Source organism: Trichoplusia ni, chromosome 16 (genome assembly GCF_003590095.1).
Source record: "Trichoplusia ni isolate ovarian cell line Hi5 chromosome 16, tn1, whole genome shotgun sequence".
Taxonomy (NCBI): Eukaryota; Metazoa; Arthropoda; class Insecta; order Lepidoptera; family Noctuidae; genus Trichoplusia; species Trichoplusia ni.
In genome coordinates this window covers 7,428,614-7,452,334 of record NC_039493.1, presented here as the reverse complement: position 1 = coordinate 7,452,334, position 23,721 = coordinate 7,428,614, and the positions used below count along the sequence as shown (strand labels likewise).

Sequence of the window (23,721 nt, the reverse complement as noted above, 5' to 3'; positions counted from 1 at the left end):
TATTGCCTTAAGATTGTAGATTTTGAATCGGAAGTTACAGAAAGTGTTGTAGGTATTTGTGGCGTGCATAAATGTATGAATAGGAAGGAAGTTCGACAAAATATCAAATCTGCATCCTTTACCCATTATTGCTTTTGCTTTCTAATTTCCCGCAAAATCAATACCATTGCCACACCTTCCACATAGTAGTTTTTGTTGTATGGTAAATTTACAATTTATTTCTGAATAGTAGTTTCTGCAGAAAGTGTGTGGAAAAAGAATTACTCCTAAAGTCATTTAGGTTTTACGATTAATCATAATAATTTTTGATGACATAGTAGCATAATAAAATGTTAAAATATCTAAAAATAAACTATATAAACATGGAAATAAAATTCTGCATACAAAGGTTCACGCTTTATCTCTATATTACAATGTTGGAATAATGTCCCCATGATGACATAATATACAAAAGATTATTTTCCATTTTATATTCTTGCTTTGGTCAAAATATTTAATTCAATTCGTTGGTAGAATAAATCGAATAAAAATGATATGGCAATCTATTTAGAAATATGCTATCTGGCAGCACTAATAGTCAGTCTAGCAAGTTATTTGTGCGGTGCACACGTTTTTCGCGTGTGTAGTGTATTTCCTTGGCTGCTCACGGCTGCAACCGTTCAATTCCTATTCAATGTGTATGGCTGTGAAGGTAAGTGATAACTTTTTTACCTCACACGTGTTTACAGTCATAAATTTGTAGTTAAATAATAACATAGGTCGTGCCCTCGCGGACACTAACGTCAGCAGGCAGGCGTCACGAAACTATTTAAATTATAATACAATTTGCATTATCCTTTTGAAACAAACTTCTATATAATTAACCACGTTGCGTGTGTGGTGCTTGAGCCATGTTTATTATGGTTTTCATTTCTATATGACCCACCCAAAGTGGGGGGTTAGTAGTAAGTAGGTATCCAACTTCCTAGTCATACGCGTGGTCTTGATTGTTCGATTCCTAATTCTGCCGACCAAATTGCCGGTCGATACACCGATGGCGTATTGTCGAATGAGTCACGCAACAAACTAGACATAAAAAGTTATGATGTTGCTGAACAGAACATTTGCAACCTTATCTAACTACTTGTTGTAGGTAGTTAGTGTCCTAGCTGTGTTGGATTGGAAAGTTAACTTTGAAGTACTTGTAGCTGTATTTTAAACTTGCAAAACTTGCAACAAAACATTTTGGAACATATTGTTAGTAATTTTCAAATAGTCAATTTCTATAAAATACCACACTTGGCCTAATTGCTACAATTTTTGGGCTGAAATGTGTTATCAGGAGTTTCATAGTTATTAGACAAAAGAATGCTACAACTGTACGGTGGTAAAGATAACAGGAAATGCTCTAGATAGGTTACATTAGGCTTTCCTTGTGTTGTGAAATAACACCATGACCCATAAACAATGGATGTATCGTGGTCAAACACTAATAAATCCACATACATATAAAATTAAAGTAATGAGTCCCTAAATTAACTTGTTTAAATTTTTTAAGGTATATTATTAGCATTTATGTTTATAAAGCGTTGGATTGTTACAGCATAAATTTATAAACTAAGCTGCGACAGTTCAATTGTTTCCATTTATAATGTCCATTGTCTTTGGATTCACTTTGTCCATGGCCAGTTGGCTCTGAAGTATTTGATGCACCCATATGTGATTTGTATCTACCTATTTTCATGATTCACTAATAATGGGTACTGCTGTAACTACAGACACAAAGATTTTGGTTATTTAAGTGTTTTGTACTTCGTTTGATACCAAACAATTATATGAGAATAAATTAAAACATTTCCTGTATTTTTTACTACTACAGAGCTGTAATAAACTTTGTTACAATGAAACAAATTGTAAGTACTTCTGGTTCATAAAATATTATGTTATAGTCTTTCAAACTATTATCATATTCTCAAAATGTGTCTGCAGTGGCTTGTTTACAAACAATGGCTCCCTTCCTCAGGAATGTTTACCTGATGCTGGCTTGTTATGCTTTTTTTTTAATAGGGTGCAAAAAAAAATGTTACCTGAACTTTTTGTGACTATGATTACTAGACATCAATGAATTTACAAGTTTTTATATTCGGTTTGGTGTGTTCTAGAATGTTTTATTATTATTTCAATTTACTTTAGAAGGTAATAATAGAGGTATTCTTAAGAGTACAAAAACAGCTATTTAATAGGTATGTTTCGTCATTATTTACTTAACTTGCTAGGCTAGTTTTTATCTAGAAAGATCTGGACATGATACGAAATCATGTCCAGATCTTTCTAGATAAAAACTGCGCATTTTTCATACAAACAACAAGCTTTGTTTACGTCACATTTCGTTTTCTTACGTCAGTTTATTGTCTCCTTGTCAACAAGTCTTCGCTTCATGGTGCAAAACTAAAATGCAACGTTAAGGTAATTACGTCAGAATTGCATAATATGGTTTATCGATAAGTTGTGAAACACGAGCCGTATAGACTCATTGTTTTAACACAGAATTTCATGCACGTGTAAAGTCAATAAATCTACTACTAGCCGTACGTAAGGTTTGAAACCGATTTATGTGCATAGATTGTAACTTTACACTGGAACTCGCGCTCTCGGTAATTAACCGTAGGTATACTTGGAGAGATAAGTGTCTATTTGTGACGTTATGTGCGGTGTTCAATCTTACCCGCAACGTGATCCCCGGTAAGACCACCCACGTAATGGTTTAGTGATTTGTATATTCAACACCAATTCAAAACTCAGGCATCTTTAGATTTCCCGCGTCCTATATCTAGGACTCCATGGATAGGGCGTCGACCCGACCTTGGCTAGCGTATGTTGACCCTGCGCAAGCGCTGGTCCGTTACCCCGACCACGCACGATCCCGTCCGACTACGCACGGAGAAACGTGATTGTGAAGCATCGCCATTTTCTGCGTTTCGATATGATGTCGCTAACAATGATCGCTGTAAAGACGTCATCACCAGTTGAACTCACTAGAGTGCGATTGTTTAAAGTAGTACTTTAATAGATGACGTACCTACTGATTGCTTGCATAAATTATTCAATGAGTACGTGTTGTTTCTCCAGTTCATGGTCCGTTTCAACCATAAATAATATGCTCAGACGCACGCCGTTTCTAGAAAAATTGTTAGTTGCCATTTTATCCATAATGTGTCTGTGGCTTTGTTTTCTTTCCGTACATAATTATACATAAACATATTAACGCTAATGAACGATAAAACGTTCTAATTGACAACTAATATAAGAATAAATAAATACAATATTCTGTTTTACTAAATGAATCCCAGACCTTTGTTCACACTTTATTACTAATTAAAGTGTATTTTTAACGAGTGTTGCGCACACATTCTTGGAATTTCCGTAGCGCCACTCAGACTCAACTAGTAAGTTGTTAAATGGCGTTGCCATTAAGCGCCGCCCGGGTCGGGGGAGACGAGGGCCGCTTGTCAAGCGATAGCTATGTAGAAAAACTCGGGCTGTTATTCAGCAAGGGCTAAGGTCGTTGCTCCGAGTTACTTGCATAGTCAGGCTTTCGAACCCGCAGGGCGACGCACCCAGTGTACTGCGTAGTCCTTTAAACATTTCGAACACGTGATACACATTTGATGAATGTTATTTCAACCAGACTACATTGAATACATTTAATTGATTACCACTGGGAATATGCATAATTGTAGGTCACGCATTAAAATACTAATTGAGGCAAACCCACAAGCATTTATAATCTTGTGACTTATGTAATCCACTGACATTTAAACAACACACCTTCAAAACTTTCAGCCAGAGTGTATCTCTTGCTGAAAGTTCTGAAGATTTGTTGCGAAACTGTAACGTCTTTAGCGTTGAGTTTCGCAATATGCGTTGTTTCTATGTCAGCATCTACTGAATCATGAAAGCGTTGAAATGCGTATGATTATCACGAGTACCTACATCTTAAAATCAAGTATTTTTCTTCGCACCTTGGTGGTTTTAATTGCATTATTATTTACTACCTTCCTTCTAAACAGACAATGCAATTTCCTTGTCAGAAAAAGGATTTCAAGCGTTCATTTAATACCGGTAATCCATGATCTATAAAATTAATGATATAAACAAAAGATACTTTTGCAATGTGCAATGTAAAGTTGTCGGCGTATGCATGATCGTTTAAGTGCAGGTAAAAGGGGTCAGAGACGCTGCGCAGTCAGCGCGGGAAAACCGGGTCACCGAGCCAGGTCGCGACGATGTACTACCACGGTCAGACCGATTCTCATGTTGCCCGTTTATAAATAGAATTTGCTACAAGCATATATCTACCCTATATAACCTTTAAGGTATACCTCATTTTATATATCCAGGCTGATAACATTTTCTAGCCTATGTATGTTAATACAAATGAAGTTATATTTATGTCGATAATTTCTAAAGCTTTCGCAAATTATCATTTGTGCCCAGACGGCAGACACCCGTTTTATGAGTTTGTTTTTGGTACTGTTGTAGATTTATCGTTGTGTTCTCTCATGCTTAGTATTCGTGACCAAAAATATTTGAAGGTGACCTAAAATTGCGCAATCCGCAAACGACTAACATTAAAAGATTTTTTAGAATATTATTTCAGGGAATCTATTAATAATTCATAGTTTTCCAAACTTGGTTTCTGGAAATGCTTGTGTCCTAAATATAGTCCATTGGCCAGTGCGCGTGACGTCATGCGCAGTACGTCACAATTGTTACGTCACACCCCGTCTCGTCCAGTATTCAGCCCCTATTTGAAAATGTCAAGATCGAGTTGAATGGCTGGTTAATATAAAACTTTACTTCTGTGTATTTCTAGCTGTATAATTACATGTGTACAATCAATAATGTCATTGCCCACTTATTATTTACTTCTTCTGGCGTTTACCAAAATGTGATTTGGAATAATAATCAAGAACCCATTAATATGAGTAATTCGATTTTAGTATGGTAATCAAAGGGCTTGAATATTGTACAGTACTTTCGTTATCCGATAAACTGTGAATAAATTACCCTTCAAGATGCAAATTGAATTAAATGGATCGCAGTAAACACATTATGTACCTCGGAGATTTCAAACTACGTAAATAACGAATTGAGACTGCAATTAGGCCTTTTAAAGGGGTTTCTTTTATGAAGTCTTTTAACAGCCCTATACAAAATAGTTAAGGCTTTTTCCTTGTGGAAATAAACCTGCTGAATGCATACTTAATTAGCTTTAATAATAATTTATTAGATGGTGTCCTTATCCGTGTTTAAAAAACAAGTATCGTAAATATTCAATCACAATATACATGCATCAATAAAATACGCTAAGTCGATAACAAATGTTCAAAGCCAATAAAGTTTAATGGTAAGTAGCATTGAAAAGATCAAAATACGTGCAAAACAAATCAAATTGCAGCTACAATATTGTTGGAGACACAATCGTAAAAGGAAAGTATCACTTATAACAATAATTTACTTCACAATGCTGACAGTGCGGCAACGACTCGATAAACGTACATCAAAAGTATAAGAATGACTCAATCATCGTGTGGTCGGCTTTTACGGTTAACGAACACTTAAAAGCGACGGATATTTGGACAGCCCGCGCTTTTAATTTTACTTTTCTGCTTAAGGCAGCCAGACCAAGGTAGCACAAAACAATCGGTAGTTTTTAGATCAGAACAATTTGATGGTATCTAGTAACCGGACCACACCGGACCGGATCTATAGAAACTCTTATAAATATACCTCTTAGACTTTTCATGTGTATATAACGTTCTAATAACCTTGGCAGAGCTTAGTTTATTCTATGCCATTCCTAGAAGAGATTCTTTACCTTCGAGCTGATAATAAAAACGTTAATCGCTTTCGTCGGATACGTGTTTACAGCGTGTGCTGGTCAAGTATAGTAATTAACCACGCCTGTTGCAAAGTTCATCGTCATAGGGTTCATACCTTATCACTACTGCAAGCCACACGTGATAACGTGCCATACATCAACAAAACATCTGCTCGTGATATCTTAATAAAACGTCATGGATTTATGACTCCTAACAGTCCTAACTTCCACACGTTTCGAAATGTTTATGCATTTCTGTGTTAAAAATAGTCCCAGACTGGCATCTGAATATTAATGTTGGCTCCCGATATTTCATCGTTATAACTTCATCACGAATAATAAAGATGTCGATAAACTTTCGGAAAAGTTTTAACCACTGCTAATGGTCGCACTCATGCTTTAAAAGCACAAGTCAATGGTCAAGCTTTTATAGTTTGTGGTTGCAATTTAAGTTCTTTCCTTGTATGCCTTCTACAGACATAGGGAACTAGAGGCGCGGCAGAGTCGATGACCGAGTATTGATCCCGACGAAGTGGGTCGCGACCCGTTTTCCGTTGCAATACACCCGAGGGGAGCGTTGCAACGGTCATCACGATACACCATTGCATTAACCCATAACAAATAGAGAAGCGTATCGTCTTCACGTGAAGTGCATTATCTTTGATGCAACTCTGTCTTTTAATTTTATTTATAGTTTGTTCCTGTAATAAAATATATATTTTCTTAAAGTGTAGTAGGATTTTCGGCCAGGTGTCTGACCATACATTTTAGAATATTGATACCTACTGTACGTTTTTGGGCATGACTCGAGATCCATACAAACTTTACCCTCAATTACAGAATTACGTTTTACCCAAACAGACTTCACCATGGAATATAACTGTTAACTTATTTATAGAATTAAAGACATTACAGTTTATACTGATGACTGTACATTTAATACATGTAATGTTGCATAGGACGGTCGTTGTTATGCGTGGCCTTCAGAAGTTTAGTACCTCACTTGCTTAATGTCAGTCACGTCAATTCCGTGTTTCTTCGTAACCGGTACGAAGTTATTGCCCCAGCCATCCTGGAGAATTTTCGTTAATTCCTCAGTAAACACCGAGCTGTAAACCTTTCCTGTCGTTCGAACTATACAAATTCGTATCCTATTTTTAACCACAAAGTATCCCGCCTCTTGGATCTTTAAGAGAAAGATGTTCTGAAGAGAAAGTGTGAATAATTTACATTGAAGATAATGAGGTCGGATATCAATGGAAAGCTTTTCTTAAGCGGGGTCGTTAGCATGAACAAACTCCCGGAGGCACCTATGTTGTAGCGTCAGAACGTTACGATTGGTCCATTGCATGGGTGGGTAAGTATCGGTGTTGTGAAAGTTGATTTGCACTGTATATTCCCCTCCATGTTGAACATGTGTATACAGGTGTGTGAAACGTTCACTTTTCTCTGCCGGAATAACTTGGATTGTTGGGACTACGGGACGACAGACAAAATGATATATTTTCATTACTTTGATGCATAGTGGAGGGCTAATTCAAATTACAGTGCATTCTTTGTAAATGTACTGTCCCCATTATTAATCTTTAAATTTCCTTCATGCTATCATGTAGGAAAATTTGGGACGTAATCATTTGATACAGTATCTAAATAGACTACTCGCGATTCATTTAATCTGCGTTATCGATTATTCTAGAAATCAATATTTATGACAGAATAATCTATATCTCAAAATACTCTCAGTCCGCCCGTTGCCATGCCGACGCCGTCGATGGATTTGACCTTCGGACTGCTTTAGTTTAGTTTTTGGCGCCGTGCAGTGTTCGCTATCGGCCCTAGTCATCATGTATATATTAGTGAATTATGAGTATGGCTTATATTAAGAATTACAGACTAATTACTTAGTCTACAGGTTTTCCTTCACTTTAAAGCATGTAAAGTCGTTATATTTCTACTGGTACCACAGCGGCAAACAACAGCGCTTCATTAAGACTAGTGCGCTTTAAATACGGTTATCTGATAAGCATTATCAAATCCATTATTACTGCGGTATGAACCATTGCAAACTGATTTTAATCTGCAAAGATTCCAGTGTTTACGTTATTAATGTAATTATTATTTATTACGGACTTTAAGTGAGGCATTTTCATAAGTTCGGCTGAACTTTATTCCACGATCGCCGTGGGTGTTTGTTAGCCAAACAAATATGGTCTCGTTTTGTTTATGCAACGCACGCCGGTTCATGTGCCACGTGACGTCATCACGTGGCACATGGACACGTTTTTGCAAAGCCCTACTTCTCTAATAAAATCGAAGTTCTATTTATTATCACGTAGAGAATCTACGGTTAGCAGTTTACTTCCTTCTTCTATTAAAATAAATAAAAGGTTATCACTCTAGGCAAGTGAACAATCTATTTTTTATAAGATTGATTAACAAATACATTCAAGTCCATCAGGGCATGCTGGTTTTGGTGCAAATGAAAATGAAAATATAGCCTCTATCTCCGCGACATTATGAATGTAAAGGTGAGAATTGACAACCTTGGAATAAAAAATATGTTGCTTATCACCAATAATCAAATCGTATCGTTCTGGAATTCTTTATCAAATATATGAGCTTCTTATCTCGGTAGAAAATCATTTCAACCACAAAATTATTCTCGAAAACATTCGTAAGTCATTATCTATAGGTAGATAAGTTTGCGTCACAAATATACTGCCAAAACGCAGGTGATTGAACTACGTTCGAACCGGCAATCTGTGAAATATTGATTGAAATAATATAGGTCGGGGCTCTGAACGCGTTAAACATGTCGATAAAATTAAAACATGTGTAGAATCAATTCTAGAACCGTCTAAAATCCAAGTAATAGTTAACACCTCTTCTGAACTTTTTTCATTATATTGGCAGGTATGACGACTAAGCAGGCATCAATCTCTGATTTAAGATTGTGTCAATAAACCTCCTATCTAACTAAAATAAACCGGCATATACAAAGATAAAAATGTACTTTGCTTAGCTCGTTCCATAATTCTCAATGGACTAGAAAATTTCCTTTCACTCCCGTGGGTGGATCTAAATTTGTCCTAGTGTTAAAGTGGGCAGGCTTCGACAATACGAGCTGTATGGCAAAGCCTGTTTTCCAATCTAAACGTAGGAGGATATTGGCAACATGACAGTGAATATAATGAAAATTCTGAATCCCTGCTTAAATGTCAGTCGAAAGACTTACGATCTACATCTTAGATAGGTGAAAGCAAACGAGGTCGCCTATACGATAACCTTAGTCAACATTTTCAGGATTTGCAATATAATATCCACGGTATGTATATTTTCGTCTCCCTTCTCTTTTTGTTTGACCTAGTAAAGGCCTTTAGACAAACATGCTTAAGATCTTTCATTGGTCCCAGAATTTCAGACAGATTTTTCCAAGGTTGTAATTTCTTCGTCATGGGCACCCTTAAATGTGTTTATGTAGATATGCTAACGCGTGGGAGTTTCTTAATTCGAATTCTTTCTCGTTTTTCTCGCTATTATTAGATTGTGACCGACGGGCGGTGGCGACGTTGGTTGCTAATCGAATCTTCCCGGTCACATTTGTGAGATGCGTCGCACAAAATGCAATCATTTTATTTCAAATCTTCGGCAGATTTATTTTAGCCCCACACCTCCAAACGGTAGTTGGTTAATTTCCAAACCTATAGCTTACTTTCTCAACTGTAAAATTTTACTGCAGATAATTTGTTGTGAACTGGCCTTAATGGTTTATTTGTCTTTTAATTTATCACCGACGCCTGTACTGTTTAGTCTCGGGTCTTCTAATGTGTATTTGAAACTCGATTCATAATTCCCGACCGTTCGAAAATGAGATCTATCAAACAGTCATTGTTTCATTCATATGGTGGATCATAATTGAAAAGTTTCAAAACTCGTTTGAAACATCAGACATTTGAGTGTGTGCGACGTGGGCACTGACGGCAGCTACAGCATGTGGCAGCGCAGTACTCGGTAGGTACGTCTGGCAAGTTGGCGAGTGACGCCAACGCCCCCGCCAGCTCCGCCGTGACGTCGCCCGTGGCCCCGCTGGGGCGGCGCGCCAGTCTCTGCACGACCGCGGCACGGACAGTGTCGAACCGTTGCGATGTAAACGCCTAACCTTCAAATCTGTCAAATACGACAGCCTCAGTTGCGTGTGCATAATAGTTTCAATTAATTTTCTCGTCGGTTTATTAACTTTATTTTTGTGTTATAATAACTGGTTTATCATCTGCCGCGCCGGATTCATGTAAGTGAAGTTTTTGTGTCATCATTAACTTTGTGTCCCGCATTACTGACACGTTTTGAGTGAATCCTCGAAGAGTCGCGCGAGCGTGACCAAAGTAAGACCGTCTGGGAAACACGTACGCCATTCAATCCTCGTTGATCGGATATGGTCAGAATAAGTGGCCAGGTAATTTGTTGACTTTGCACTAATAATATTATTAGTTTAAAATATAGCACCCATACTTTTTGGTTTTGCTAGGTGTTTATGTCGCAGTTCGCTTTTATTGATCAACAGGTGTTAAACGGAAAGGTTGGTCACAGTTCGCACTTAAAAAAATATAATTATTCACATAAACTCTGATATTGTTTGTTATCAATGGATAAGTACTGCAATGTGATTACAAACATCTAGAAAGTCGTACGTGACAGCGGCTGCTAAGTTTACTCGAGCGTTAAACGTGCTTAAAAATTTGATTCAATGTTTCGCTAGCCTTTTCAAGACACCTTTCTTCTGCCATTATTATGTTTGCATTATTTAATTTTCGACTGAATCCAGTTATTCTTTCACTCGTGTATAAGTAAAGGTCATCATTTCTCCTAAATCTATCAAAATTTCTATTTAGATTAGGGTAACTTTAGTCAAATTTAATTTCGCTAAAAATTTAGGTCGCAAATTAGTTAAATTGTGATCCTAATTACTAGTATTACTGGGTGTGTTGAAATGTGAGTTTGTTGATTAGCTTGTGTGTTTATTTATTTGGTGTTAATACGATATAAGTGGAGCAGGCGGGTGGGGCTCCGTGACTCTCACGAGCTTAACACGAGATATTCACTGCTTGGGTATTTATGTTGTATTTTTCTTAGTAACCGTAGGAACAGACTACTATTAATAATATATGTCGCAGTATATCAGATTTCTCTGACCATATTACGTGGGCTATCAATGTCACGGTTTCACGGTCAATTATAATATCATGGTTATTGTAGACTCTTCATATAGAATACTCCATTGTTTGTATGTAGATGTTTTTATCATCCAATCGACTAATAGTCTCGCATTGTTACTTTGTACGTATCTGTTTACCTTGAATGTGTTTAGTCCAACTCTTATTGGTTATCATTATTACGGTACATTCGTTTATTGAAATGCCGTCTGCGAGTAGATCTGACTCATCTAAATGTCTATCTATATTGAGATAATTTTAGTTTGAATTGTTGTACAGGTCGATTATATATTAATAACGATCGTTTATGTATTCAAGTTTCTAACGATTGAATCGTTTTGTATAACATACATTACGTTTAATGTTTCATACGCACATGCACAGTACTTGTGCTGAAGATGTAATGATTATATTAAATGGTTTTATTGTATCTCCTAGAAATTAATTTGGTTGTTTTGTTTATTCAGATTCAATGGTTGCTTATGTTTCTGTTTAAAATAAAAAAGAACAAACGAAGTATTAAAAGGTATACAATTAAAACTTTGTTTTAAGTGATCGGAAGGTAAACTGGTAATCTCCAACAATTGTATTTTTACGGACTGTTTTAAGATTTAGATATTTCCCAGGTAGATTTAGTTAAAGTACATATTGTCTTACATTCTGAATAGGGCTATTGACTCGTTGACAGCTTTGTGAGCTACAACAAATCACGGATTATATCCAAGGATTTACGAATAATGGTTTACAGAAATAAAACAATGTACAATGGAGCGTATTTTTAGAACTTTGTAGCATCCCTGACGAGATTGGCCTACTTTGTATTCCTCTCTGATGCGACGTTAAATGTCCTTCCCTTTTTTGCACGGAGCCCTTCGTAGTCGAGGTCACAAGATAACGATTTCTCAAAGTGGTGAGTCCCAAAATAGATGCGGTGACTTCCTGAAACAAAATACGATAAAAAAAACATGGATTTACTAACAAGTGATTATCAAACAATAAGTTTTATTTGAGCTCAAACTCCAATCTATTAAGTGTTTTAATTCCTAATGACAACTATAACATATATTTACTTTAAACATTGTTAATCTATATTTGTCATTACTTAACGCCCAGTCTGTGATGGCAATTAAAAATCGGTTAAAATTAATTAAAATTTCAGTATTACACAAAGAGTTTGTAAACAATAAAAGGGATCGATGAGGATTAGTATTTACATGGTAAATTCAATTCTTAGTCCTGAAAGATTTTCTTGGGGGACTCACTTAGCTTTGTCGCCACCCCTCATATATAAAAAGTAAGGTAATCAAAACAAACACTAGAAAATTCAAACATCGGAAATCAAAAGCCTTTATCAACACGACAAGTATTGAACTGTCCGCATAATTATCATGTCTGTCACACAAGACGCTGTTTGTTTGAGTTCTCGGTCCTACACGATAGATACGAACGGATATGAGTTCATTCTAATGGTAACGCATAAATTACTTAAACACAAGATAAATAGTGATAACATTCTGAGATGATATAAAATTCGTAAATATTTGCGTGATGATGTTTTCAGTTTCATTTATGAGTCACTTACGTAGCCTAGAGCGAATTGTAAACATGAGTTTCATGGAAACGTTGACGCATTTCCATTTTTTTGAACGAAAAACATTTCACCTTGTTATTTTCGATGTGGAATAAGACGCATTATAGTTTGGATGTGAATGAAAAACAAAATGCCCTTGTCCTGAAATGTTATTCGAAATAAATAGTGCTGTGGACACACCAATCTACTTCTTTTGCTATATTGTTTCCCGATGCTTAAAATAATAAACAGAATGGGAGAAAAGATATTAGAAAGAAAGGTTAGAAACGGCAAACGAAAATAGATCAAACCAAGAAACATACTACTACTATACTTGAGTGAAAATGAGCTTAACCGAGTTCCATTATCTAATTGATCTAATCTAAAGGACTTTATTTTTATTACTTAGTAAAGATTTTCTCTCGGTTAAACATGGTTCGGACACAATCTCAGCTACATTACTTCTATATATAATACCCTAAATAAGTATTTGACTAGGCGATATAATAAAGTCGAATCGTTTTCATGCTGTGATTTCTAGATAACAATGGTATTGCTTATGATTTTATTATACCTTTGCCCCACGATAATCCATTCTTAGTACCTACTTGTATTAAAACAAGCTATTTGGTTTTAAGAAGTACTAATACTGTTCTACTGAATGGTTTAAGAAAACTTGCAAACCGCGTCCAAATCGGTTGACCAATAAAGTATTTACGATCTCATTGACTGACTCACATAGCGCTCAAACTTATAACACTCATGTTAGAAAATATTTCATGCACTTGAAATGGCCTGACCGATTTTGGGAGAACATGTCGAAAAACCGTCACTAGAAAACCGCATCTAAATCAGCGGTCGAGCTTGAACACCTCGTTTTTCGCGTCGGACGTTAAAAAAATCACTGTTTAATTGCAAGCTATTTCATTTTTACACATGTAGTTTCGATAAAACAAACGGAATGATATTGTAGGTAATTTGTTTATCTGCCGGTGGCCTTCGGTGGCTTGTCGCTGGCTAAATCATGGCTATCGCTATTGTTCACGTCAGTACTCAATAATATCGCGATATATGTGTGTCAGATTGATATGTTTGAATAACATGCCTCAGGGACCACGTACTTTGGCCAATACTGCCTGTATAACATATGTGTTATAATACGTTGACGTTAAATTGAAGCAGTGAGACTTTAAGACTCGAGTGGCAAACTGGGAAGGAAATAATCATAAGGAATCCTGTATTCCTAATATTAGAATCCAAAAACCGCCCAGATCAAGGCTCAAACCTTCCCTATATGGGAAGAGGTGTGTGCTATGTGCCCAGCAGTGTGACGTATAAAAGCAAACGCAAAGCAAAAACAATTTACAATTACCTTATAACCTTGGCGAATACTTGATCCTGAACGTTTAATATAAACTTTAAATGTACAATTTTATTAATTATTACTGCGGTAGTCCGTTGCGTCGTTTCGACAAACGTTGAAGTTAGTGCGCCACAGACAAAAAATGTTGCAATTAGCAACAGAATTTCGTCACGTAATTGATTGTTTATATGATTGTATTACCTACATATTATATGTCGTGACAATCTGGCGTCAAAAATTTCGGCTTTTAATTAATATGTCATTTACCTTTCATTACATGACCAATAAATTAGTCTTAATCATTGCTAGAATTAACTAGGCGAGAGGAGATTTAGTTGTAGTACCGTGTGAAAGGAAGTTAATTTTCCTGCTAGTAAAGAATTGCGCTTTATTTAAATAGCAGTAAACAAGGATATTACAGCCGTTTGCAAAACAGGCTGCAATAAAACTAAACTTGCTACTAGTTGCATAGCTATTGTCGAACGATGACCCCGGCATTTCCATGACTATGGATATTCAAGTATCAGTTTATTGCAATGAGGGATAAAATTGTTTTGCAGTCTGTTCCGTGAAGTTCACGACTTCACGAGCTATTGCGCCTCGGCGCTGAGTTGTTGTTGAATTATAAATAGAGACTCGTCCCCGTTTTGTTCAGATGCTGACAAACAACTAGTTCCGTAAAATACTGCAAATGTCTTCTCACGTTGTATTCTTTCGTTTGTTCTCTTTACCCGAGAATACAGCTGTAAGTACCTAATATTTAATATCTATAACTCTGAGGTAAAATATTTTTATATTCGGTGCTTCGGTTGCCTCGTTTATCTTAGCCGACAGTTTATGTTATTATTGTAATTTTGACCTACGCATAAAAGTAGTCGTAAATCTGGGGCTCGTACTCCAACTATAAAGTCCCGAAGAAGCTGCACTTGACAAATATTGGAACACATTTACGTGAAACTAAACAATAGTTAATAGTTGTGCGTGCGTGACTTTGACCAACACAATGAAGTACATTGTTTCCAATAATTGTTTGCGGTTTCCCAAGTACTATGTTACAAGTTCAACATGGCGTGTTTGCCACGTGTCAGCTTCTATAAATTTACACTATGTTGTGCCAGTCGTTCGTCCATTGAATTCCATTGCTTGACTGCCAGTGCTATTGATAGATCAATAACATCCGTATCCTCGTGCCCTTGCTTTAATGAATCGATATTTCGAAAATATTGTTTAAATTTAATGTCATTTGAAAAAATGTAAGATTAATATTCTTCAGGCCTGTGTTTGTACCTGTGTGATGAAAACTTTCCTAAGAGAGTCGCCGACGTTTTATGTGATAGTAAAATGTTAGTTTGTTTACTTATTGATATTAACTCCTTGACATTGGTTGCGATAAGTAAATGTCTGAGAGCAAATGTTCTGAGTTTCTTCATTGAACAAATATTTAGCGGTAAGCTGTCAGGTTTGTGTGCTGAGGTTTCGAGTGGCTCCTCGTTCGGCGGCTATCTCGGCTAGACGTCCTCCCGGGTTCAGACGGTCAGACGAGGCGATTTGCTGTTAGTTTGAACTGTTTGCGTTGTTGCACATGTGTGCCGTCTGGCCCGAGTTTATCGACCGTCGCGACTGGGGACAATCTACCCTCCTGCATCTGCAGGATTCCAACTTAGTGTCACAATTTATTGCTTACTCGCCGTCAAACAAGCTCAATTTGACTTGAATACGTGGGCTTTGTTCTCCATTGTTTTTGCAATGCATACGCCACCTTGTCAATATAAAAATGACCTAATGAGGTCTTTCTTGTTTTGGACATACAGATATAAGATATAATATCTGTAAACCAAAATTTTAATAAGAATGAATAGTGGAATATATTCTTTCTGTTTCATAAATGTGAAGTATGAGTAAGCAGTTACGAGCTATTTCGGTGACGTCGTCATTCGTATTTTTATCTACAGTTGACGGTTCTAAAGTAGATTGGAAGAGCAATTATCATGTGCAGCGTAACAGCATGATACTTATAATAAGAACACGCTATTTTCATTTATCTTTAGGTAAATTAAACGATCACGATGCATCTATTTTAGTAAAGGAAAATTAAATTAACCTTAAATACCTCTGTGAGATATGCGTGTAGTCGCATTCGCACGAGAGATTGTTCCTTTTGGCCTGTGCCCAAGACTGAGCCATCTCCTTGATAGATCTGAAGGAAATAAACTAAAACACTTCAAAATATTTGCGAAGCTTTTCAAATCACTAGGTATTGAGCAAGAAGGAGAGTAGATTCGATTGCTGCCAATGTTTTGCATCAAGATAATACATTAAACACGATTGTATATTTAAATGTAAACATATGACGTATATATGTAAATCCCACGCCGGGATGGTAGTTGCCAACATCTCGTACGCCGCGCCGCCGGGTCGAAGTCGGGCCCGCGCCTCCTCACTTATTCGTCGTCTTTATTGTATTGTGCTAATTGTGACAAAATTGTGTTTTCACTTCGAAGTGTTTAGTGAATACATGCCGAGTGACGCGTAAGATGCCAGATATTTGGAGGGCAAACGATATCATTTATATCGTGCTAACTGCACTCTTCTCTGTAATGCCGCATTTGCTATATACATTTTGGGATCTCCAGTTTTTCAGAAATGTGTTAATAAGTGTTTAAAGTGCTGTCTGTCTTCGATATTACGTGTTTCACAGCTAACGTAAATAGTATTTGTTCGTTTTGTGCATTCCGTCATTCCTCTATCAAATCAAAGTCACCATACACCGTCAAGGATTGATGCCTTTATCAAAGATAAATATTGACCAAAACCCAGACGTTCCTGCATGTTTATGTAGCCAACAGTTCATACGACTAGCAGGTGTCCATTCTAAACAAAACCTCCATGTTTCCTAACAATATAAGTAATTAAACACATGTCCGCAGCATTAAAACTTATTGTTGGTCTATATTGTTGCAGCTGGAGATCTCTTCTGTGGCGACATTGATGGAGTTCCGCTTGGACAGCGCGGAGTACTGCCAGGCCCAACACAAATAAACTGCAGGGCGTTTCGTACGACGAGGGAGCGGAGCCTGCCACCGCTGGACCCATGCTGCCTGGAGCGCGCTACACTACGCACACCACGCGCTGTACCACGTACACTCACCCACAGGTAACCACAACGATTTCTACTAAGATTTTATCGCCATATTAAAATCAGAGTGGGGTGAAGTCAAGTCAGGCGTATGACGGTATAACTATCAGTTGTTATCTGCTCCTGACCAAGACAAGACCGTGATACCGGCGATAAAACTGTAGTCGAATCAGTACGCCTGACGTGTTACATCATTTTACAATATACATATAATATATGAGCAGCAGGTATTTATCGAAATACATACAATAGCAATATTGTTCAGATGGCGTTGTGTTTACATACTTTGTTATCATACAGTCATGTTGTGTATGAGAGTGCACAGCGAGGCACGTCCACAATGGCCGCGATGTTGGCTCTGGATCAGCTCGCAAATACCGACGTCGATGGACAGACAGGCGTCCAGCGCATAGCACGTCCACATGACCGAAACTTCGCGTTATCCCCAACGTTATTTTTAGCAGCCATTTTTTATTCCACTTCAGTCGTTGCTCCGGCTTTGACGCAAATACGCTTTAAAAATGATATTCGTCGTATATCAGAGTCGCGGTGTGCCGGCCGGATCGCTGATTTTAACGAAAATATTATTTTTGTTTCAGTTACCTTAAATTTGGAATCAACAGTTAATTGGAGCATATCATTCAGTTGCCGGAGTTGGTGTGACAACTTTAACAAAGCAAACTTATGTTTTTCGCATAATTTCTTTTAGTTCCATTCCACATTCTGAACTTTTCTTTGTTCGTCTCCGAATGCGATCAAGTGGTTGAAAGCGACATCCATGCGGGTGGTTCTCATTATATAATTGGACCCTTTCTAAACAAAAGTAACGAAACTGTCGTGTGTTGTGTGGAAATAGAGTGACAGTTTGTCTGTTAGACTGTGACGGACCGTGACATCTTTCTCTGACGCGTGTGATTGAGCGTGCCCGCGCGGTACTGTGGGTTACTGTTGAGCCGGACGAGAGGACTCCATCACCATGAAGCAGAAGGACATCAGACCGGCGCCCTCGCTAATCGAGTACAAGAACATGCGGTTCTTGATCACCGACCGCCCCTCCGACGTCACCATCCAGTCCTATCTTCAGGTAAATATTACTTACTATACGCTTGCCGTGAGCATTTGAATGCTATTGAGTGCCAGAGTAACCTTTGAATCAAGACGTATATTAAAAAGTACTTGCATATAAAGTGAAAAGTGCTGAATACAATATTTATTTCGTGACCTGAATAACTTAATTGTATCTCAAGCAACGTAGAATAGATTATAGAAACTTTGATCTCGTTGTTTTGCCTAATTCGAGATGTTTTTACTTGAACAACGTATAACATCTATAAAAATTATAATCAGAAGCAGAACTTGGAACAGCATATCAAGCACGGAACTTGGGTACTTGTATTGCTCTTTGCTCCCTCAATTTTCCTCGAAAACTGTTTTCGAATTCAAAAAGTTTCTTGAGATAACTTGGTAGAACCGTTTAAAGTTACCTAAAAATAACACCGGAGTCCAAATTTTATTACTTTTTCTTAGAATCGCGTAATAAACATTTACAAAATATTTTGTTAGTTTCCTCACGTTTTTATCCGGAATAACAAATGTTTTTTTGACTCGTCAATTAACTTTTATTTGTGAAGCGAGGTCAATGCGGTCGATGACCATATTATGCCATAATATTACTATTTTATGATTTTAATTAATAGGTAGTGTGCTATAAATATATGTTTTAGGATATGTTTTATGTTTCAAGTTTAGAAAGACGGAGCAAACAATACTTGAACAGCAACAATTCATTTTGCTTTTTGGACAATCTTAATCTGGCATAATATTTAAACGTCAATACATTATCTGTATACTAAACACTGATTTCTTTTGTAATTGGAGTATCGGAATCCGTAAGCATTCCGATAGTCTCCTTATCTATTCTTTAATTGATTACTTATAACGTGCAATCGGTCTAGTCATTCCAATAAGGGCTCGAAAATACAAAGATTGACAAAATATTATACCTTTATAACTCAAATCGTTTTGTGTATTAATACTTTTTACATATGCTCCTTTTTAAAGTCACTTATAACGAGGTGTATTACAAAGTACTTCGTTCCTAAGACCTTAGGAGACCGGTCTCGCAGGTTGTGTAGCGGAGGTTCGTACCTTATACAATGGTATCTCATCGCATCTCGTTATACTGGTAACAACGGTATCCTTTACCACTCGCTCATAGAAACAGCACTGTGTAGGATGTTGTAAATGCTCAACAATGTAAAACTCGTAAAATGTCAAGTGAATGTGGGCTGCAATGACGCAGTTCACAGTTATAAACTAACGTCAAATGATGGGTGACCTTTCACTTGCTTGATGTCGTATTCGTTATTGAGATAATTATTACAAACGGTACTAACAAAGGTAGACCGTGAAATAGCAAGGGTATACAGGTGGGATTAAGGCTCCTTGTAAAACATTGGTACTTAGCTGAATCCGGTTAGACTGGAAGCCGACCCCAACATAGTTGGGAAAAGGCTAGGCCGATAATAATGATAAGTAGGATTTATTGTGTATAATTAAAGTTACAGGCGTTCCATTCAAAGAAATAAATCTGATACTAAAGTCAGATAACAATGCTAATAATATTAATCGTTTATACAGGAGCTGCGGAAGCATAACGTGTGCACCGTGGTCCGCGTGTGCGAGCCCAGCTACGACACGGCTCCGCTGAAGGCCGAGGGCATCGAGGTGCGCGACCTAGCCTACGACGACGGCACCTTCCCGCCAGCCAACGTCGTTGACGACTGGTTCGAGATTCTACGCGAAAAGTGAGTACACGATGCATACTTATCTAATTTAAGATCGAATCCGGTTAGGTTCTTTCTAGGAAAACCTGAAACGATAACAATCGAAACGGAAAGAAATAAACGGAATAATGTACAAAACAAATACTGAATATCGATAAAACCTGCAGAACCTATTTTACACCTTGATAAATCAAATTCAAAATGGTGTAAATCGTACCTGGAAGCTAGGCAAGTGTTGTTCTAGAGTAGACACGCCTTAATAAAAATGTAGTCATAGTCTATTTCCAGTTCTCGTTTCCACAAAGATTTTAATAATCGAATGCCGCTATCATAAAATAAATCTTTATAATTTCATCTTTATTATAATTGGCTTACACGGCTACAATTCATGACATTAGCAACAATTACACATAAAGCAATACATAGATATTATGAAAATTCATAAACAGAACGCCTAAGGGTAGGTAATCTAACGTAAAAATAAACTTCACTCCCGCTATCTCCAATACAATATCGTGGGCGTATACAATACCTCGTTACTGAGAAATACCTTTGTAGTTCTGTTCCCAGAATATGTGTTAATGTTGCTTTTATCTTTTACGTTCTGTAGTAAATAGTAGTCTATTTATATGTATCTATAAACATCAAGTCACACCCATTTCGCGAGGACAGAGCAGTCTTGACATTCCTTGCTTCACTCTTCATTACACCCTGCATAGCTTTTCGCTATACGTTGATACTGTACATATATTACGCTAATGATGCAAATAAAAATGTCGTTGCGCAATTGACGCGGTTTACCAAACTGATTAGATTTAAATTGTAGCTGGTAATGTTCTTATTTAGCTTACATTATAATGAGTTGCAGACTTGATCTAAATATAGTACAAAACTATTTTAGTGTTGCTACCCCGTTATCAGACTTTCGTTTTCATTGTTAGCTTATTACAAACAATTGATTGTCAGTTATATTTAGATTAGATATTATTATAAATGTGTTATTAATTGTTGTACAAATATTATGTACAAGTTCGTTGTCACGTATTTCATATTGTCATTGATATATCTTATGATCCTTATTACTTTGTCACTGAGGAATATGAGCGTCTGTATTTATTCTACCCTATCAATGCTCTTTATAGTCCAAAAAAAGACACGATACGAGATGGCTTTTTTTTGAAACGAACTTCAACATTGTTGTCGTCAGCTTATCAATATTTGTGCGGGAGGAAGACCTAACTTTCCATACTACTACTAGTCTAGGAGATTTCTAAACTATGTGTAAATAAGCGTACTTTGATGATGTATTTTAACAAATTATTGTGGTATTACCTTCAGGGCTCAGAACAAGCCTGAGGCGGCGGTGGCGGTGCACTGCGTGGCGGGGCTCGGTCGCGCGCCCGTCATGGTGGCCATCGCACTCATCGAGCTCGGCATGAAGTACGAGGAGGCCGTCGAGAACATTCGAGAGTGAGTACCAACAATTCTTTAACCATAAATAGCTACTCGCTATCAAGTCAGGAACTCCTTGAACGACAGCAGTGGTAGGTAGACATACTAAGGTGACAGATAGATCTTGCATTAGGTCGGAGTACTTGCGGCATGAGTCGACGATTTTAAGTATCTAGCATGCTACTTCCTCAAGTTAGATACGAGGTTGACCTAATTGAGTGACACCAAAGTTCAACCTATTTGACTACAATTTGGGCTTGTATATAAAAATCAACAAATAGAACATTGATGACTTCACTTGGTATATGACTCACTGTGATATTTTACAACCCAAACCTTTGTAGCTCTGTCTAATCATAGATATTAATTACCAAAAGCTAATTACTGAAGCTTCGAGAATTAGGTATACCAACACTAGACTTGACGTCACATGCACCTATTTATCGCGTGACCGACCGTGATTCCACAAATCCAAAGACAAGTTATGGCCTTAATATCCTAAGTAGATAGTTAATAATACTGAAGACTAACGAATGTAAATGGAAACTTTACGTCGGAACAATTAGAACTCACAAATGCGGGGATGTCGCGAGTCGCACTAAATTTATTAAACTCTAGATCAGAATAGAAAGTATCGCGAAAATGTGCACCGGTAACATGGAATAATATCAGCTTAATGTAATTGCAGTTTTATTCTTCCTGCATTATAAGTTTGCTTACTTGTTAGTTACAAGAGCGCAGGACGCTAACATTCGTGACGTACATAGTAATTAGCCGATAATTGCCTCAGCAAAGCATAAACGTTAATACCTATGCATGTATTTCAACTTGAACGTGCAAATGGGAATATTGTTTGCTAAGAATATTTGCATTTTCTAAATGCGACGCTATTGCGCACATGAGGCGAGGTACCAACGAGATTATGCGAGTGGCGATCGTTATAATAAACATGTTGGTACACTTGGTACATGAAAATTATATACGAGTACTAAGTAAATCATAAGATTATCCTTAAAGGGTTTCTATTAATCATTCTATTCTATTATTAAGTGAGAATTAACTTGTCAAGTCGAGTTTATCGTCTTTACGATCCGTAGATCTTGAAGTATAATTTAAATTGAATACTTACCTTGTCTATCTGTATTCTTGTGGGTGGACGGGTTCATAAGTATTAACGTGCATGTATTGTGTTCCAGCCAGCGCCGCGGTGCCATCAACGCGAAGCAGCTCTCGTACTTGGAGAAGTACCGCCCGAAGTCGCGGCTGAAGAAGAACGGGCACAAGGGGCCCAACTGCTGCGTGCAGTAGCGCGACTGTAGGAACCGTCCTGCGCCCGTAACAGCGAATGTAGCTCTGCTTTCACACACACACTGACACAGGGGAGCATAGACAACAATCAATTAGTTTTTTATCCTAGTGTCGCCTCTTATTGACGACTATTTTCTTTATTTCTCGTTTCGTTGAGGGGTTGTAACCGAATTCTGCCTTAACCTGCAAGAGCTTGGAATTTGCACATTCCCATTTGAGTTAACCTGACACGACTGAGAATTTGGTTATGATCTCGGTTTCTTACTACCCGTCTTCGACATGTTTATCTCGGGTTTTCTATGGAATTTAACTGAAAGCCTTATCGTAAGCTAATGTTTGTATGTTGAAAGTAAAGGTGTAATAAACCCTTGTGCTGTAATGTGTATTAGTGGAATATGTTATAGAAGCGAGCCACGATTTGTGTTCATAGTTGAAACAGTTTACTAAGGTATGCCTATACCGACACGTATTGAATCATAATAAATTTCAATATCCATAATAACTACGAAGCAGTCAATGTCACTAGAATTTTCCGTTAATTATTATGTCGTTGTGTGATGAAATCATGTTTTTTTTTCTATTATTTTCCTTTGTAGAGACTTATAATACCTATATAATAATAATAATTTGAGACATAATATAAAATCGTTATGGTTTTGTGTTTCATAAGACAATTTGACATTAAATTACCTAAATGTTGCTTTCATAAGATATTGTGAGAAATACATTATTAATTTGAATGCTACCTGGCTTGGTTACCCACACAAGCATTCAGCCTTTGACTATTTAGCCCAATGTGATGAAATTCTAATCAAACGCAATATAACCTGACTCACCGAAAAGTTCCAATGAAGAAAATAGCTCTTTGATATTATTTTTCTATTTCTAATTTTATGAAGATTATTATCGAAATATATGAGAAAAGTGTAACTACAAGAACTCACATTCTTAAATAAAAATATTTATAAGCAAAATGGATGTTTTATTTTAGTAAATCACTTACAAAGTTGATTGATCTTAACCTACGTGAGGT

At 37.0% G+C, this 23,721-nt stretch overlaps 1 protein-coding gene across 6 annotated transcripts; it reads left to right on the top strand.

The window, feature by feature from the left end:
* Window positions 1-582: 582 nt before the first annotated feature.
* On the top strand, window positions 583-23,662 carry LOC113502135 (protein tyrosine phosphatase type IVA 2). 6 transcript variants are annotated; one of them, XM_026883518.1, is made up of 6 exons: window positions 583-691; window positions 16,968-17,160; window positions 17,742-18,226; window positions 19,783-19,949; window positions 21,267-21,398; window positions 22,577-23,662. In XM_026883518.1, exons 3-6 carry the CDS (start codon window positions 18,119-18,121, stop codon window positions 22,686-22,688), a joined length of 519 nt encoding a protein of 172 aa, XP_026739319.1. In that variant the 5' UTR covers window positions 583-691; window positions 16,968-17,160; window positions 17,742-18,118; the 3' UTR covers window positions 22,689-23,662. The 6 variants fall into 6 exon arrangements, with proteins under 6 accessions (XP_026739319.1, XP_026739320.1, XP_026739321.1 ...); XM_026883519.1 differs by lacking the exon at window positions 583-691 and adding an exon at window positions 9,964-10,151; XM_026883520.1 differs by lacking the exon at window positions 583-691 and adding an exon at window positions 9,964-10,316.
* The last annotated feature ends 59 nt before the right edge of the window (window positions 23,663-23,721 follow it).

Excerpts from the sequence above, each read along its gene's own strand:
- LOC113502135 (XM_026883518.1), top strand. The coding sequence starts at position 18,119 with ATGAAGCAGAAGGACATCAGACCGGCGCCCTCGCTAATCGAGTACAAG. Across the intron at positions 18,227-19,782 it reads CCATCCAGTCCTATCTTCAG|GAGCTGCGGAAGCATAACGT; the intron begins GTAAATATTACT and ends TCGTTTATACAG. Across the intron at positions 19,950-21,266 it reads TTCGAGATTCTACGCGAAAA|GGCTCAGAACAAGCCTGAGG; the intron begins GTGAGTACACGA and ends TATTACCTTCAG.